Raw genomic sequence first — 14,393 nt, 5'->3', positions numbered from 1 at the left:
TTTGTCAGTTGTGGGGCTTGAACTCTGGGCCTGGGCGCTGTCCCTCAGCTCTTCAACTCAAGGCTAGTGCTCTACCACTGTAGCCACAGTACCGCTTCCAGTTTTCTGATGGTTAATTGGAGATAAGTGTCTCACCAACTTTCCTGCCCAGGCTGGCTTTGAATGGCTATCCTCAGATCTCAGCCTCCTGTGTAGGATTACAGTCGTGAGCCACTGGCACCGAGCTGAGAGGTTCAGTTTATTGGCACTCAGACAGGATTAATTTTTTTAAAAAGCTACATACATCTTGATAAAATTCTTGAACTTCAGGAAAAGGGAGAAATGTCCAAGGTTGGTGTGTGTGTGTGTGTGTGTGTGTGTGTGTGTGTACATATGCACAGGCACACCTCCTAGGGCTTGAACTCAAGGCATGGGTACTATCGAGCTTTGGTGCTCATGGCTAGTACTTTACCACTTGGAGCCACAGTGCCATTTCTCCTCTTTTGGTGGTTAACTGGAGACGATTATCAGAGACTTTATTGCCTGGGCTGGCTTTAAACTTTGACACTCAGATCACAGCCTCCTAAATAGTTAGTGTTATAGATTTGAGCCACTGATGCCTGGCCTTCTTAGCTTTTTTTTCTCTCAAGGCTAGCACTCTACCATTTGAGCCACAGCTGGTTAGTTGGAGGTGAGAATCTCACAGATTTTCCTGTCCAGCCTGACTTCAAAGTGTGATTCTCAGATATTATAGCCTCCTTAGTAGCTAGGATTACAGTGTGAACCAGTGATGCCTGGCTGTGTCCAAGGAGGAGGCTATTTTTTTTTTAAAGGAAACAAACAGCTAGCATAAGAATTCTCATTTGCTTCTAATCCCAGGCAAAATGTTCCTCATGTTTCAAGCAAAATGCTCAGAGTTTCTACCACTCATGTTGCCCTAGCTGAGGAAAATATTCAAAAGTTCTCTGAGTAGTTGATAATTGTGTTAGAAAAGTGATTAAAATACTGGATAGATGATAAGTATAATAATAATAATTTTTTTGCCAGTCCTGGGACTTCCCTGAGCTTCTTTTGCTCGAGGCTGGCATTCTACCACTTGAGCCATAGTGCCACTTCTGGCTTTTTCTGTTTATGTGGAACTGAGGAATTAAACCCAGGGCCTTATGCATGCAAGGCAAGCATTCTACTACTGAGCTACCTTCCCAGACCTCTCTAAGCTTTTTTGCTCAAGTAGTGCTCTCCACTTGAGCCACAGCTTCAATTCCAACATTTTGGTACTTAATTGGAGATAAGACTCTCCTGTAGTCGAGTGCTGGTGACTTACGCCTGTAATCCTAGCTACATAGGAGGCTGAGATCCGGGGATCATGGTTCAAAGCTAGCCCAGGCAAGAAGTCCATGAAACTCTTCAATAAACCACTCAGAAAACCAGGAATGGCTCTGTGGCTCAATTGGTAGAACACTGGCTTTGAGGTTAAGAGCTGAGGGACAACACCCAGGTCTGGAGTTCAAGCCTCATGGCGGACAAAAAAAAAAAAAAAGGAATCTCATGGACTTTCCTGCTGGCTTGGAACCATAATCCTCATATCTCAGCCTCCTGAGTAACTAGGTTAACAATCTCCTGGTAGCAGTAGGAGTTCTTCTAGCCCCACTACAGTGACAGCTACACACACACACAAGTTAATAATGTTGTACAATCTAAATGCTATAGATTAACTATGGTTTAATCATTCGGCAAACATTTTGGGTGCTCAATTCAGCACAAAAGATATGAGGAAACTCATAAACAACTCTTAGAACTAGCAGTATAATGCCATGGGATAAGAAATACATAGTGCAAATGTTTTGGAAAGAGTGTTCAAATAGGATGTATACCAAGATCTGGGCATGGGTCAATGGGAAAACCTTCAATTTCTAACATTTTCTAAGGATTGCTAAGTGAGTAGGTAAAAAGTTTTGGATTTTTTTTTTTTTTTTGTCTGTTCCAAGGCTTGCTCTGGGCCTGGGTACTGTCCCTGAGCTTCTTTTGATCAAGGCTAATACTCTGTCACTTGAGCCACAGTTTCACTTCCATCATTTTCTGTGATTTAATTGGAGATGAATCTCATAGACTTTCTTGCTTGGGCTGGCTTCAAACCATGATCCTCAGATCTCAGCCTCCTAAGTAGGATTACAGATGTGAGCCACCAGTGCTGCTTGACTTCATTTTAATAAACTACTAAAGATAAAATGCAGCTGGGTTTATTGGCACAAAAACTCAGGTGAGCAAGGCAGTAGGATTGTGAGTTCTTGGCCAGCTTCGGCTACATGAGGAGATCCTGACTCAATTTTTTTTTTCTCTTGTCAGTGGTGGGGCTTGAACTCTGGGCCTGGGCACTGTCCCTCAGCTCTTCAGCTCAAGGCTAGCACTCTACCACTTGAGCCACAGCGCACTTCCACTTTTCTGAGTGGATTAATAAAGCAGATAAGAGTATCATCAACTTCCCTGACGGGGCTGGCTTTGAAGCATGGTCCTCAGATCTCAGCCTCCTGAGTAGCTAGGATAACAGGTGTGAGCCACTGGCGCCTGGCTCAAAAAATTTTTTTAAAGATAAGATGAATAAAAACAGAAGTAATGGGCTGGGAATGTGGCTTAGTGGTAGATTGCTTGCCTAGCATGCATGAAGGCCTGGGTTCAATTCCTTAATACCACATAAACAGAAAAAGCCAGAAGTAGTGCTGTGGCTCGAGTGGTAGAGTGTTAGCCTTGAGCAAAAGAAGCTCAGCGACAGTGCCAAGGCCCTGAGTTCAAGCCCCAGGACTGGCAAAAAAAAGTAATAATAAAGGGGAAAATTTAAGTTAAAGAAGAGAAAATATAGAAAAAGAAGTACAAAATATACTTTTTTTTCTTTTTGGTCGGTTATGGGGCTTGAACTCTGGGCCTGGGTGCTATCTCTCAGCTCTTCAGCTTAAGGCAAGCACTCTACCACTTCAGCCACAGCACCATTTCTGGTTTTCTGAGTGGTATATTGTAGATAAGAGTCTCACAAAGTTTCCTGCCCAAGCTGGCCTTGAATGGCGATCCTCAGATCTCAACCTCCTGAGTAGCCAGGATTACAGGCATGAACCACTAACGCCTGGCCAATATTCTATTTTTTGAAGGCATAAAACAGCAAAATACAGGGTGGGGAACTCTTTTTTCCTGCCAAGAGCCATTTGCAATTTTATAACATTCTCTGGTCATATAAAATTATTGATATAGGCAGAAGGCTGGCTGGGGAGAAACATGTATGTGCCTCATCTACCAAATAATTTCCCATGATTTCATGTTCTCTGCTCTTGGCCAGTTCCACCCATGGTTCTCATGATTTATTTTTTGTCTTTAGAAAGTTTTTTCTCTTTAACCTGTAAGACCATGCAAATGGTTTTTTTTTTTTAATTTATTTTGCTAGTCTTGGGGCTTGAACTTAGGGCCTAGACACTGGCCCTGAGCTTCTTTTGCTCAAGGATGGCACTCTACCACTTGAGCCACAGCACCACTTTCGGCTTTTTCTATTTCTGTGGTACTAAGGAATCGAACCCAGGGCTTCATGTGTGTGAGGCAAACTCTCTACCTATAAGCTACATTCCCAGCCTGCAAATGTAATTTTATCCATGATTCGTTCATTTATTTAACATAAAAAACCGAGATCTGTTCACTGTCTAGATCCCCAGGATAGAAAAGACTAAGCTTACAAACTAGGACTCGGCTGGCATCCATAGGCATATGTGGACTCATGAATGGCTTCTGCAAGGCAGATAGCGTCTTCATCTAGGAGATGAACTTGAGTTAATGTGTGACTGAATTCAGGCCTGACCCGCGTCTGTCCTGATCAGGAAGGCTTCAGGGAGGGCGCAAGCACCTGGCAGGTCCAACGGGCTTGGAGCCCTGTCAGCGAGCCAAGGCCGGAGGCGCAGTCTCCTTAAGACCTGGGGGAAGCTGCTAGCAGGTGCAGGTTTTCAGGCTCATTAGCCGGAGGTCTGGGTCCCGCGCAGACCGGCGTCTGCCAGTCAGGCGCCGCGAGCGAGTCGGGCAGGGGGCTGCTGGGCGTGGTGTCCCCTCCGCCTGAGGACAGTCGGGTGGCGGGAGCGCGCGGGAGTCCGCGGGGACGCGCAGCGCTGTGAGGCCTGCGCGCCAGGCTGCGGAAGCCATGCGGCGGACACGGGCCGCCGAAGCCTCCCAGCTGCGGGAAACCAAGCGTTCGGGGTCGTCTGGAGCCACCGTGACTGCCGTTCCGGCCCCGGGCGACAGCCGTTCGAAGCGCTCCAGCAGCAGGGCCGGGGGCAGGAAACAGACCTCCAGCAGACAGCCGTCGGCGAAGCGGCGGCCGAAGGTGCCGCCGCCGCGGGCCCAGGAGACGGGCTGCGAGGAGCCTCCGCCGCCCGCGGAACTCGCGCCGCTCCCGCCGCCGCCGCCCCCGACCCCGGCGACCCCGACGTCCTCAGTGTCCACGCTCGACCTGGGCGAGCAGCGGGAGCGCTGGGAGACGTTCCAGAAGCGGCAGAAGCTCAACTTCGAGGGCGCCGCCAAGCTCCTCCTGGACACCTTGTGAGTGCGGTGGGGCCACCCGACACCCCCACGCCGCGTGGGGCTGCGGGTGCCTTCGGCCTCTGCGCCGGGGTAGATGCAGGTCCGCTTGGTCCGAGCTTGGTCCCGGAACGCCCCGGGATGCCCGGGGCGCAGGGGCTTCGCGGGGAGCTCGCCGAGGGCGCGTGCTTGGGACGGTTTTGTTTTTTGTTCTAAGGCGCGGTGGGGGTTGTGACAGAGACGGGAACAGGGGTTCCCCGTGAAAAAGATGTTAAGCCCGCCATCTCCCGCATTCTCGAATTTAGGAGTTTGGGCAAAGGGGAGCCGACCCGGGGAGAGACAGGGTGTTATTGTTATGGGCAGTCTCTTCGGGGGCCGCGAGGCACCGGGGGAAGCGCGCGAAAAGCGGGGGATGCGAGGATCAGGCTTTGTTTTTTCCACTGTCTCCGGCGCTCCCTGCTCTCTTCTGTGTTCTTCCATCTTTGCTTCTGCAGGAAAAGAGCCTCCAGCCTCTTAGATGGGCGCATGGGGAGCTCAGAGGTCCTTGATGTAGAAAAAAGCTATCAACCACTCTGGCTGCCTGCCGTTTTCCAAATGTGATGTAGGTCCTGTAGCACTGGGCTACCGAGAAACATTTTAATTCCCTAGTAGTATATCTCATCGTCAGTTATAAAAAAAATGTGATAAGGCCAAGGTAACAATTGCATAATAATCTGAGGTTGCTTACTCCTCTGATTCTCTTTTTTGGTGCAGTGTCTCAAAAGTGGAGTATTTCTTTTTTCCCTGCACTTTGCTTTTTCATTCATTAACTATAAATTGAACACTTAAAATATCAAGTATTTGTTGAACACCTGTTGTGTGCCATCTGCTGCTTGGTCTGAAGAACATAAAGGTTTAGAAATGTATAATTCAGGGCTACGGGGTATGCATGGCTCAAGTGGTCCTGAGGTCCTGAGTTCAGTTCGACTCCTCCCCCCCCCAAAAAAAAAAGAATGTGAAACTCAAACTTTTTTAATCCTAAAAGTAATATTTTAAAATACTAAAGCAAATTGATAATGATATAGAAAAATACTAAACTGTTGTCAAGGCTAGGCGTGGTGGTGCCAGTTTGTATTCTCAGCACTCTTGAGGTTGAGGCAGAGAATGGAAATTTCAAAGCCAGGGTATTGCATTTGCAAGGCAGGTGTCCTACTACTTGAGTTATGATTCTAGCTTTTTTTCTGGTTCTGGAGTTTGAACTCTGGGCCTAGGTGCAGTCCCTGAGCTTTTGTGCATAAGACTAGCATTCTACCACTTGATCCCACGGCTCCATTTTTGGCTTTTTCTGTGATTAATTGGAGATGAATTTCATGGACTTTCCTACTCAGTCTGGCTTTGAATTTTGATCGTCAGGTCTCAGCCTCCGAATACTTAGGATTGTAGGAAAGGGCTGCAATTAGCCATAAGCATTCAGCCTCCAGCCCTCCCCCTCACCCCTCCAGGGCCTGGACATTGTCTTTGAGCTTCTTTTGTTCAAGGGTAGCACTCAACCACTTGAGCCACAATGCTGTTTCCAGCTTTTTTGTTTATGTGGTGCTGAGGAATCAAACCCAGGGCTTCATGCATGCTAGGCAATTTCTCTACCACTAAGCCACATTCCCAGCCCACCCCCCCTTTTTTTTAAGTACTGGGGTTTGAATTTAGCCTTCAGTTTCTTGACTTGCTTGCTTAACTCAGCTAGCACTTTACCACTTGAGCCACATCTTCAGGCCTGTTATTTGCTGGTATTTTGGAGATGGAAGCTAGGCTTATTTGGAATAGCAATTTTCTAGATCTCAGCTTTCTGAATATCTAGGATTACAGATGTGAGCCTCTGGCACCCCAGCCTCAGAGTCTTTTTTTGCTTTTAGGTCTTCTCTTTCCCTTTCCTTTTTTTTTTTTTTTGTCGGTCGTGGGGCTTGAACTCTGGGCCTGGGCACTGTCCCTCAGCTCTTCAGCTCAAGGCGAGCGCTCTACCACTTGAGCTACAGCGCCACTTCCGGTTTTCTGGTGGTTTATTGGAGATAGGAGTCTCACAGTCTTTCCTGCCTGGGGTTGGCTTTGAACCATGATCCTCAGATCTCAGCCTCCTGAGTAGCTAGGATTACAGGCATGAGCCACCAGCGCCCGGCTTTTCCCTTTCCTTTTTTTCTTTTTCTTTTGATGATGATACTGGGCTTCAAATCAGGACCTTTATTTTACTAGACTTTTTTGGCCACAGTGGTGCTTTACCACTTGAACTATGCCTCCAGTTTAGCATTTTAGTGAACTAGAATCTGACTTTTCTGCACAGGTTGGTTCCAACCTGAATCTCTAGATCTCACCCTCCTGTAATTAGGATTATACATGTGAGCCATTGGTTTCTGGCTACTTTTAATTATTGTATGAATTAGGGCCTGACATTTATGCCTGGGAAGCTTGCACCTTGATAATGTTGCACCTACATAATGTTGGTAGAGATGAGATGGAGTCTTGCAAACGTTTTGCCTGGGTAGCCTCAAACCTTCCAATCTCTTAACTCTCAAGTAGCTAGGAATACAGACATGAACCACTATTACCAGCTATTTTCTTTAAACCCACATGTTTTGTGTGAAAAGTGTATAACATGGTACTGATTTTGTTAAAGATTATTTTATAGAAAAAACATTTTGGGGAATGTCCATAATACCTCTTGGTGGACATTCTTTGAATATTCTCAAATAAGCTTTGTACAAAGGAATACTTTTTACAATAAGCATTAATTGTATATACAAGAAGGAATTGAAATATATTCATTTGTAAGGAAACCTGAAAAAATAGTCTTAAATACATGGCAAATTAAAGCTTCAGTGTGTTATTTTTCCTGTGATTATTGCTCAAAAGGTACAGGGAACATTTGCCTATTATTGGTGAGGATGTTCAGTCCTTTCAGAAAGGGATTTCATTATGTTAGATCTTAATATTAAGGGCCTGGCTTATCTGTCTTAAAAGGATCAAAATTGTATGAAATGCATATACAATTATGTAAAAAATCATATGAAAAATACTAGAGGAGAAAATGAACAGAAGTACAACAGCCTTTGTTACTGTCTCAGAAGGCTTTTCTGCTTGGTACTTTTTCATAGTAGCCCCATCATCTTTATCTCAATCAAAATTAAATATTATTTGGGTCATTTGCTGAATGGCTGCTTATGGTTGCACGAGTGGCAGCCATGGCTGCTGTGTCTCGTTTACTTCTTTCTACTTGGTGCTTAGAAGATTTTTCTTTACTATTCCTTTGACATATAACTAAAATTGTTTGGCTGATGGGATGAGGATCCTCTCCTCCCTGAGATTTTTCTGAATTCTGAGAATGCTTTCTAATTTTAATAACATTTAAGAAAGAAGTATAGAGAGAGCTGGTAAACAAAGAAGCCACTAGCTAAACCCATTCTTTCATAAAATCTGCTTTGCCTCTTTAAAGGAGAAATCCATTTGGTTAGCCTATAGAAAAGGCTTTCTTTCAACAATAAAGAGAGAGCGGGAGGGAGCCATGCCATAAGGCCTCTGCCTAATGGTTAGGAATTCTTATCTTTCTGGGTTTTGTTTCATTTAGTGAATACCAGGGCCTGGTGAAGCACACAGGAGGCTGCCATTGTGGAGCTGTTCGTTTTGAAGTCTGGGCCTCAGCAGATTTACATATCTTTGACTGCAAGTGAGTATTTTTCTCTTCTTAAATTGGCTTAACAAAAATGAAAGAGTTAAATGCAGTGCTTCAGAAAAATCTGGGGAGGTGGGATGTAGATGAAACAGCACTGGCCCAGAGCTGATAATTGTTGAAATCAGTGTAGGGACATAAATATTCATTGAGCTCTTCTTTTTCCTTGAATATGGCTTGACATTTTCAATAATAATTTTTTTTATTGTGAAAATACTGTACAGAGGGGTTACAATTACATGGGCAAGATAATGAGTACATTTCTTATCAAGCATTGTAGCCTCCTCCTTTGTTTCCCCTTCCCATCCCTTCCCATCCTCCCCCCCCCGCCCCCCCTCAATAATAATTTTTTTTTAAGGTAGAAGCTAAAAATAATCATCTCTGTGTGTGTTTTATGTGCCTGTGTTAGAGGTGGGACAGACTGGCCACAGAGTGAAAGTATTTGATAACAAAAGCCTCTTCTAGTCCCTGAGTTTTTGTACTCAAGACTAGTGCTCTATCACTTTGAGCACAGCTGTTTCTGGCTTTTTGGTGGTTTATTGGAGATAAGAGTCACATGGACTTTTCTGCCTTGGCTGGCTTTGAATCATGATCTTCAGATTTCAGCCTCCTGAGTAGCTAGGATTACAGGTTTGAGCTATTGTTGCCCAGCACAGAAGCCTCTTTGTAGAAATTCAGAGTTGAGGAGATGTGAGGCCAATGAGTGAAGGGAGTTTATATCCAGAAGCTCCCCATGACTGGTCTCCCCTCAAGGGAGGGCCTTGAACTCTGGGCCTGGGTGCTGTCCCTCAGCTCTTAAGCTCAAGGTGAGTGCTCTACCACTTGAGCCACAACGCCACTTCTGGTTCTCTGGTGGTTTATTGGAGATAAGAGTCTCACAGAGGGGCTGGGAAGGTGGCTCACTGGTAGAGCGCTTGCCTTGCATGCCTGAGGCCCTGGGTTTGATTCCTCAGCACCACATAAGCAAAAAAAAAAAAGCCGGAAGTGGCGCTGTGGCTCAAGCTCTAGCCTTGAGCTGAAGAGCTGAGGGACAGCGCCCAGGTCCTGAGTTCAGGCCCCACGACTGGACCCCCCCCCAAAAAAAAAATATCTCACAGACTTTCTTACCAGGGCTGGCTTTGAATCTCGATCCTCAGATCTCAGCCTCCTGAGTAGCTAGGATTACAGGCATGAGCCACTGGTGCCGGGCTCTTGCTTTGTTCTTGACATGAGGCAGATGGTACCACTAGGAGCAGTGGAGGGCCTACTTCTTCATCTCCTCCTCTCTTTTCTCCTCTTTCCTCCTCCATCCTCCTGTTTCCTTCTCCTCTCTCTTCCTCTTCCTCTGTCATTGTCTTCTTCAAACCACAGTCCTCAGATCTCAGTCTCCTGTGTAGCTAGGATTATAAGTGTGACCCTCAAGTGAGGGTCTGCTTCTTACTACCTTCTGTGGCATGGTAGAACAAGAACAACAGGCTGTGGCTTCTGGACCAGTTGTTGGCAAGTACCTAATTTAATGGTACGCAATCCTTTTTGCCTCTAAATAGTACCTGAATTATATATGAATAAGAAATATACTCAAATGGAGAACTGATAAGCTACTAAGAGTAGAATCTGGCCTTGGAAAGAAATACTGTAGAATAATTTATTAGAGGATCTCATACTAAGAAAAAAAAAGAAGTGAGGCTGGGAATATGGCTTAGTGGTAGAGTGCTTGCCTAGCATGCGTGAAGCCCTGGGTTTAATTCCTCAGTACCACATAAACAGAAAAAGCTGGAAGTGAGCACAGAGAGAGGCTCAGGGACAGTGCCCAGGCCCTGAGTTCACGCCCCAGGACTGGCAAAGAAAAAAAAAAGAAGTGGAGTTGTAGCTCAAGTGGTAGAGTTCTAGTCTAGTCTTATTTTTTGGGTTGGTCTTGGGGCCTGAACTAGGTCTGGGTACTATACTTAAGGGCGTTCTTCCACTTGAGCTTCAGTCCCACTTCCGGCTTTTTCTTTTCTTTTTTTTTTTTGGGGGGGGGGTCCAGTCGTGTGGCCTGAACTCTGGGCCTGGGCGCTGTCCCTCAGCTCAAGGCTAGCGCTCTACTGCTTGAGCCACAGTGCCACTTCCGGCTTTTTTCTTTTTGCTTATGTGGTGCTGAGGAATTGAACCCAGGGCCTCATGCATACAAGGCAAGCGCTCTGCCACTGAGCCACCTTCCCAGCCCCAATAGAGCTCTAGTCTTGAACACAGCACCCAGGCCCCAAGTTCAAACCCCAGGACCAGCATGCATGTGTACACACACACAGGTGTAAATTTCAGCTCACTTTCCCAAGGGTTGTGAGCTTACCTATGCAAGCGTTGAACTCTTCAGCTCTCATTGCAGAAATTCTAAATGTATATTTGTTATATTTGGGCATAAGTAAATATGCTGGTTCTGGGGCTTGAACTCATTCAGGGCCTGGGTGCTGTCCCTGAGCATATTAGGTGTGAGCCACTGGTGTCGCTGAGTTTTTTTTGCTCAGGCTAGAACTCTGCCATTGGAGCTATATCTCTACTTTCAGCTCTTTTGGTGGTTAATTGGAGATAGGAGTCTCATGGACTTTTCTGTCTGGGCTGAGTTTGAATTGCAATCCTTAGATCTCAGATTCCTGAGTAGCTAGGATTATAGGTATGAGCCACTGGTACCTAGCCACTGATACCTGGCCAGGTAACAGTTTTTTCTTTTTTCTTTTCTTTTTTTTTTTCTGGTCGTGGGGCTTCAATTCAGGGTCTGGGTGTTATCCCTTGAGCGTCTTTGTGCTCAAGGCTACCATTCTGCTACAGTGGCACTTTCAGCATTTTTTTTTTTTTTTGAGTACTTTACTAGAGATGAGAGTCTCAGACTTTTTTTGTTGTTGTTGGTCTTGTGGCTTGAGCACAGGGCCTGGGCACTGTTCCTGAGCCTCAAGGCTAGTGCTCTACCACTTGAGCCAAGGCACCACTTCCAGCCTTTTCTGTATAGTTTATTGGAGATAAGAGTCTCGTGGACTTACCTGCCTGGGTTGGCCTCAAACTGCTATCATCAGATATCAGCTTCCTGAATAGCTAGGATTATAGGCATGAGCCACTGGTGACAGACTTAAGTGAGAATGTTTTTTCTTTTTCTTTTTTTTGTCAGTCATAGGACTTGAACTCTGGGCCTGGGTGCTGTGAGACTTTAACTATGGGCTGGGCACTGTCCCTCAACTCTTCAACTCAAGGCTAGTGCTCTAACACTTGCCACAATGCCACTTTCGATTTTCCAATGGTTAATTGGAGATAAGAGCCTCACGTAAAACAAAGGAGGAGGTAACAATGCCCGATAGGAAATGTACTCATTATCCTACTCATGTAACTGTAACACTTCTGTACAGTATTTTTACAATAAAAAATATACGTGAAAAAAAAGAGTCTCACATACTTTCCTGTCTGGGCTGGCTCAAATTCTCAGATCTCAGCCTCCTGAGTAGCTAGGATTATAGGTGTGAGCCACCGGCACCTAGCCTAAGTCCGAATTTTTAAAAAAATTACTGTTATTACTAAGGTGTATAGAGGGATTACCATTTCATAAGTCAGATAATGAGTACATTTCTTTTGTTGGACACTATCATCCCTTTGCTTTCTCCCTGTTTCCCTCTCCCATCCCTGCTAAGTCATATATATATATATATATATATATATATATTTTTTTTTTTTTTTTTTTTTTGCTGGTCCTGGGAGCTTGAACTGTGGCTTTGGGTACTGTCCCTGGGCTCCTTTTGCTCAAGGCCTGTACTCTACCACTTGAGCCACAGCGCCACTTTGGGCTTTTTCTGTGATTAATTGGAGATAAGAGTCTCATGGACTTTCCTACCTGGGCTGGCTTTGAACTTCAGCCCTCAGATCTCAGCCTCCTGCATAGTTAGGATTGTAGGTGTGAGCCACTGGTGCCTGCCAAGTTGGGATTTTTTTTCCTTTTTTAAAAAATTTTTGCTTGCAGCCGGGCGCTGGTGGCTCACGCCTGTAATCCTAGCTACTCAGGAGGCTGAGATCTGAGAATCGCGGTTCAAAGCCAGCCCGGGCAGGAGAGACCATGAGACTCCTATCTCCAATAAACCAACAGAAAACCGGAAGTGGCACTGTAGCTCAAGTGGTAGAGCGCTCGCCTTGAGCTGAAGAGCTGAGGGACAGCGCCCAGGCCCAGAGTTCAAGCCCCACGACCGACAAAAAAAAAAAAAATTTTTTACTTGCCCTGGGGCTTGAACTCTGGACCTGGATGGTCCACTTTGTACTCAAGGCTAGTTCTCTATCACTTTAGCCACAACACCACATCCCCCCTTTTCTGAGCAGTTTATTGGAGATAAGGGTCTTAAAGACTTTCCTGCCTGGGCTGGCCCAAGTCAGAGTTTTTAAAAGATCAATTGGAGGATTCATGGTGTACTAATTAAGTAGAGTCCTTACTTAGTATTGCTAGGTTCTGGATTTACTATTTATAATGTGCTTGTGCAGGTGTGTGTGTGTGTGCGCGCACACACACACACACAGTAGATTTTGTCATGAGACAATGAAAAATTTCTTGCCTTTGGGGGGGAAAACGTGGATTTTGATCATTCTCATTCTGGAGACAACCTGCTTTTGGTCTATTCAAAGAATATTAATATATTATTTTCCCTAAAATTTTACTACCACTTTCAGGAAAAAAAGATTGGATTCTTACTAATTTCCAGTTTGGTATTTCTGGAATCTATTCTACTTGGAGGCTAGATTTTCTGATCTTTAGATGAAGAAAAAAGGAAACCTTGTCCTTGTTCCTTGTTCAGTTTTGGTATGGATGTCTAACAGGCCTAAGATCGTGGCAGTATTTGTCTTTAAAATCCAGTGTTTGCTGGGGTGTGTGGGGGGGTGGGAGATGGGAAGGGATGAGAAGGAGAAACAAAGGAGGAAGCACCAATGCTTGATAAGAAATGTACTCATTATCTTGCCCATGTAATTGTAACCCCTCTATACAGTATTTTCACACACAAAAAAAAAATCCAGTATTTGGGGCTGGGAAGGTGGCTCAGTGGTAGAGTGCTTGCCTCACATGCATGAGGCCCTGGGTTGATTCCTCAGCACCACATAACCAGAAAAAGCTGGAAGTGGCGCTGTGGCTCAAGTGGTAGAGCACTCGCCTTGAGCTGAAGAGCTGAGGGACAGCATCCAGGCCCAGAGTTCAAGCCCTACTACTGACAAAAAAAAAAAAAAAAATCCAGTGTTTCCCTACACTGTGGGTAACAGAAATGTGGTCCTGTTGGTCTGGATTGCCGACTGGGGGTGGCTTCACTTGTAGATCTGGGTCTGGTTGTCTATGCCACCATACAGAGTAAAGGCCCCAGGTATCCAGTCCATCTGCTTCACTGTCTCTGGATATGACTGTTCACAATTTGGGTTTTTCTCTGTCTTTCTGTAGTTGCAGCATCTGCAAGAAGAAGCAGAATAGACACTTCATTGTTCCTGCTTCTCGATTCAAGCTCCTGAAGGTTAGTATTGAAGTCAAGGGGGTTAAAACCCCAAAGTAACCCTGTGGAGTGGGAGGTGCAGGGCCTCTCAGGGGCTTGAGTGGTTTTTGTTTGTTTTGTAACAGACCTCTCTATGTAGTATATGCCAGCATTGAACTGTCAACTGAGATTACAGGTGTAGGCCAGCATATTCAGCTTTTCTTCATTTTAGAAGGCTCCTTGAAGGGCTGGGAAGGTGGCTCAGTGGTAGAGTGCTTGCCTTGCATGCCTGAGGCCCTGGGTTCAATTCCTCAGCACCACATAAGCAAAAAGAACAAAGCCGGACATGGCGCTGTAGCTCAAGTGGTAAGAGTGCTAGCCTTGAGCTGAAGAGCTGAGGGACAGCGCCTAGGCCCCAGAGTTCAGGCCCCAACAACTGACCAAAAAATAAAATAAAAAAAGAAGGCTTATTGATATCATCATAGAAATATTTTCTTTCTTTCTTTCTTTCTTTCTTTTTTTTGCTTTTTCTGGTGCTTGAATTCAGGGCATGGGTGCTGTCCCTGCGCTTTTGTTAAAGGCTAGCACTCTTACCACTTAAGCCATAGTGCCACTTCTGGCTTTTTCTGTTTATGTGGTACTGAGGAATTAAACCAAGGGCTTCCTGCATATTAGGCAAGCAGTCTAACACTAAGCCACATTCCCAGCCCATGGAAACATTTTCTTTTTTTTTTTTTTTG

At 45.3% G+C, this 14,393-nt stretch overlaps 1 protein-coding gene across 1 annotated transcript in view; it reads left to right on the top strand.

The window, feature by feature from the left end:
• Positions 1-3,933: 3,933 nt before the first annotated feature.
• Cenpv (centromere protein V) overlaps positions 3,934-14,393 on the top strand; it is an 18,652-nt gene continuing 8,192 nt past the window's right edge. Inside the window, exons 1-3 of the mRNA XM_013031956.1 lie at positions 3,934-4,545; positions 8,117-8,215; positions 13,626-13,695. Of these exons, the coding sequence (XP_012887410.1) occupies positions 4,148-4,545; positions 8,117-8,215; positions 13,626-13,695 (567 nt within the window). The 5' untranslated portion in view covers positions 3,934-4,147. The remainder of the gene's footprint in view (positions 4,546-8,116; positions 8,216-13,625; positions 13,696-14,393) is intronic.

This window comes from Dipodomys ordii, unplaced genomic scaffold (genome assembly GCF_000151885.1).
Source record: "Dipodomys ordii isolate 6190 unplaced genomic scaffold, Dord_2.0 Scaffold147, whole genome shotgun sequence".
Taxonomy (NCBI): domain Eukaryota; kingdom Metazoa; phylum Chordata; class Mammalia; order Rodentia; family Heteromyidae; genus Dipodomys; species Dipodomys ordii.
Note: the sequence above shows the minus strand (reverse complement) of the source record. Positions and strands in the feature narration are given on the sequence as shown.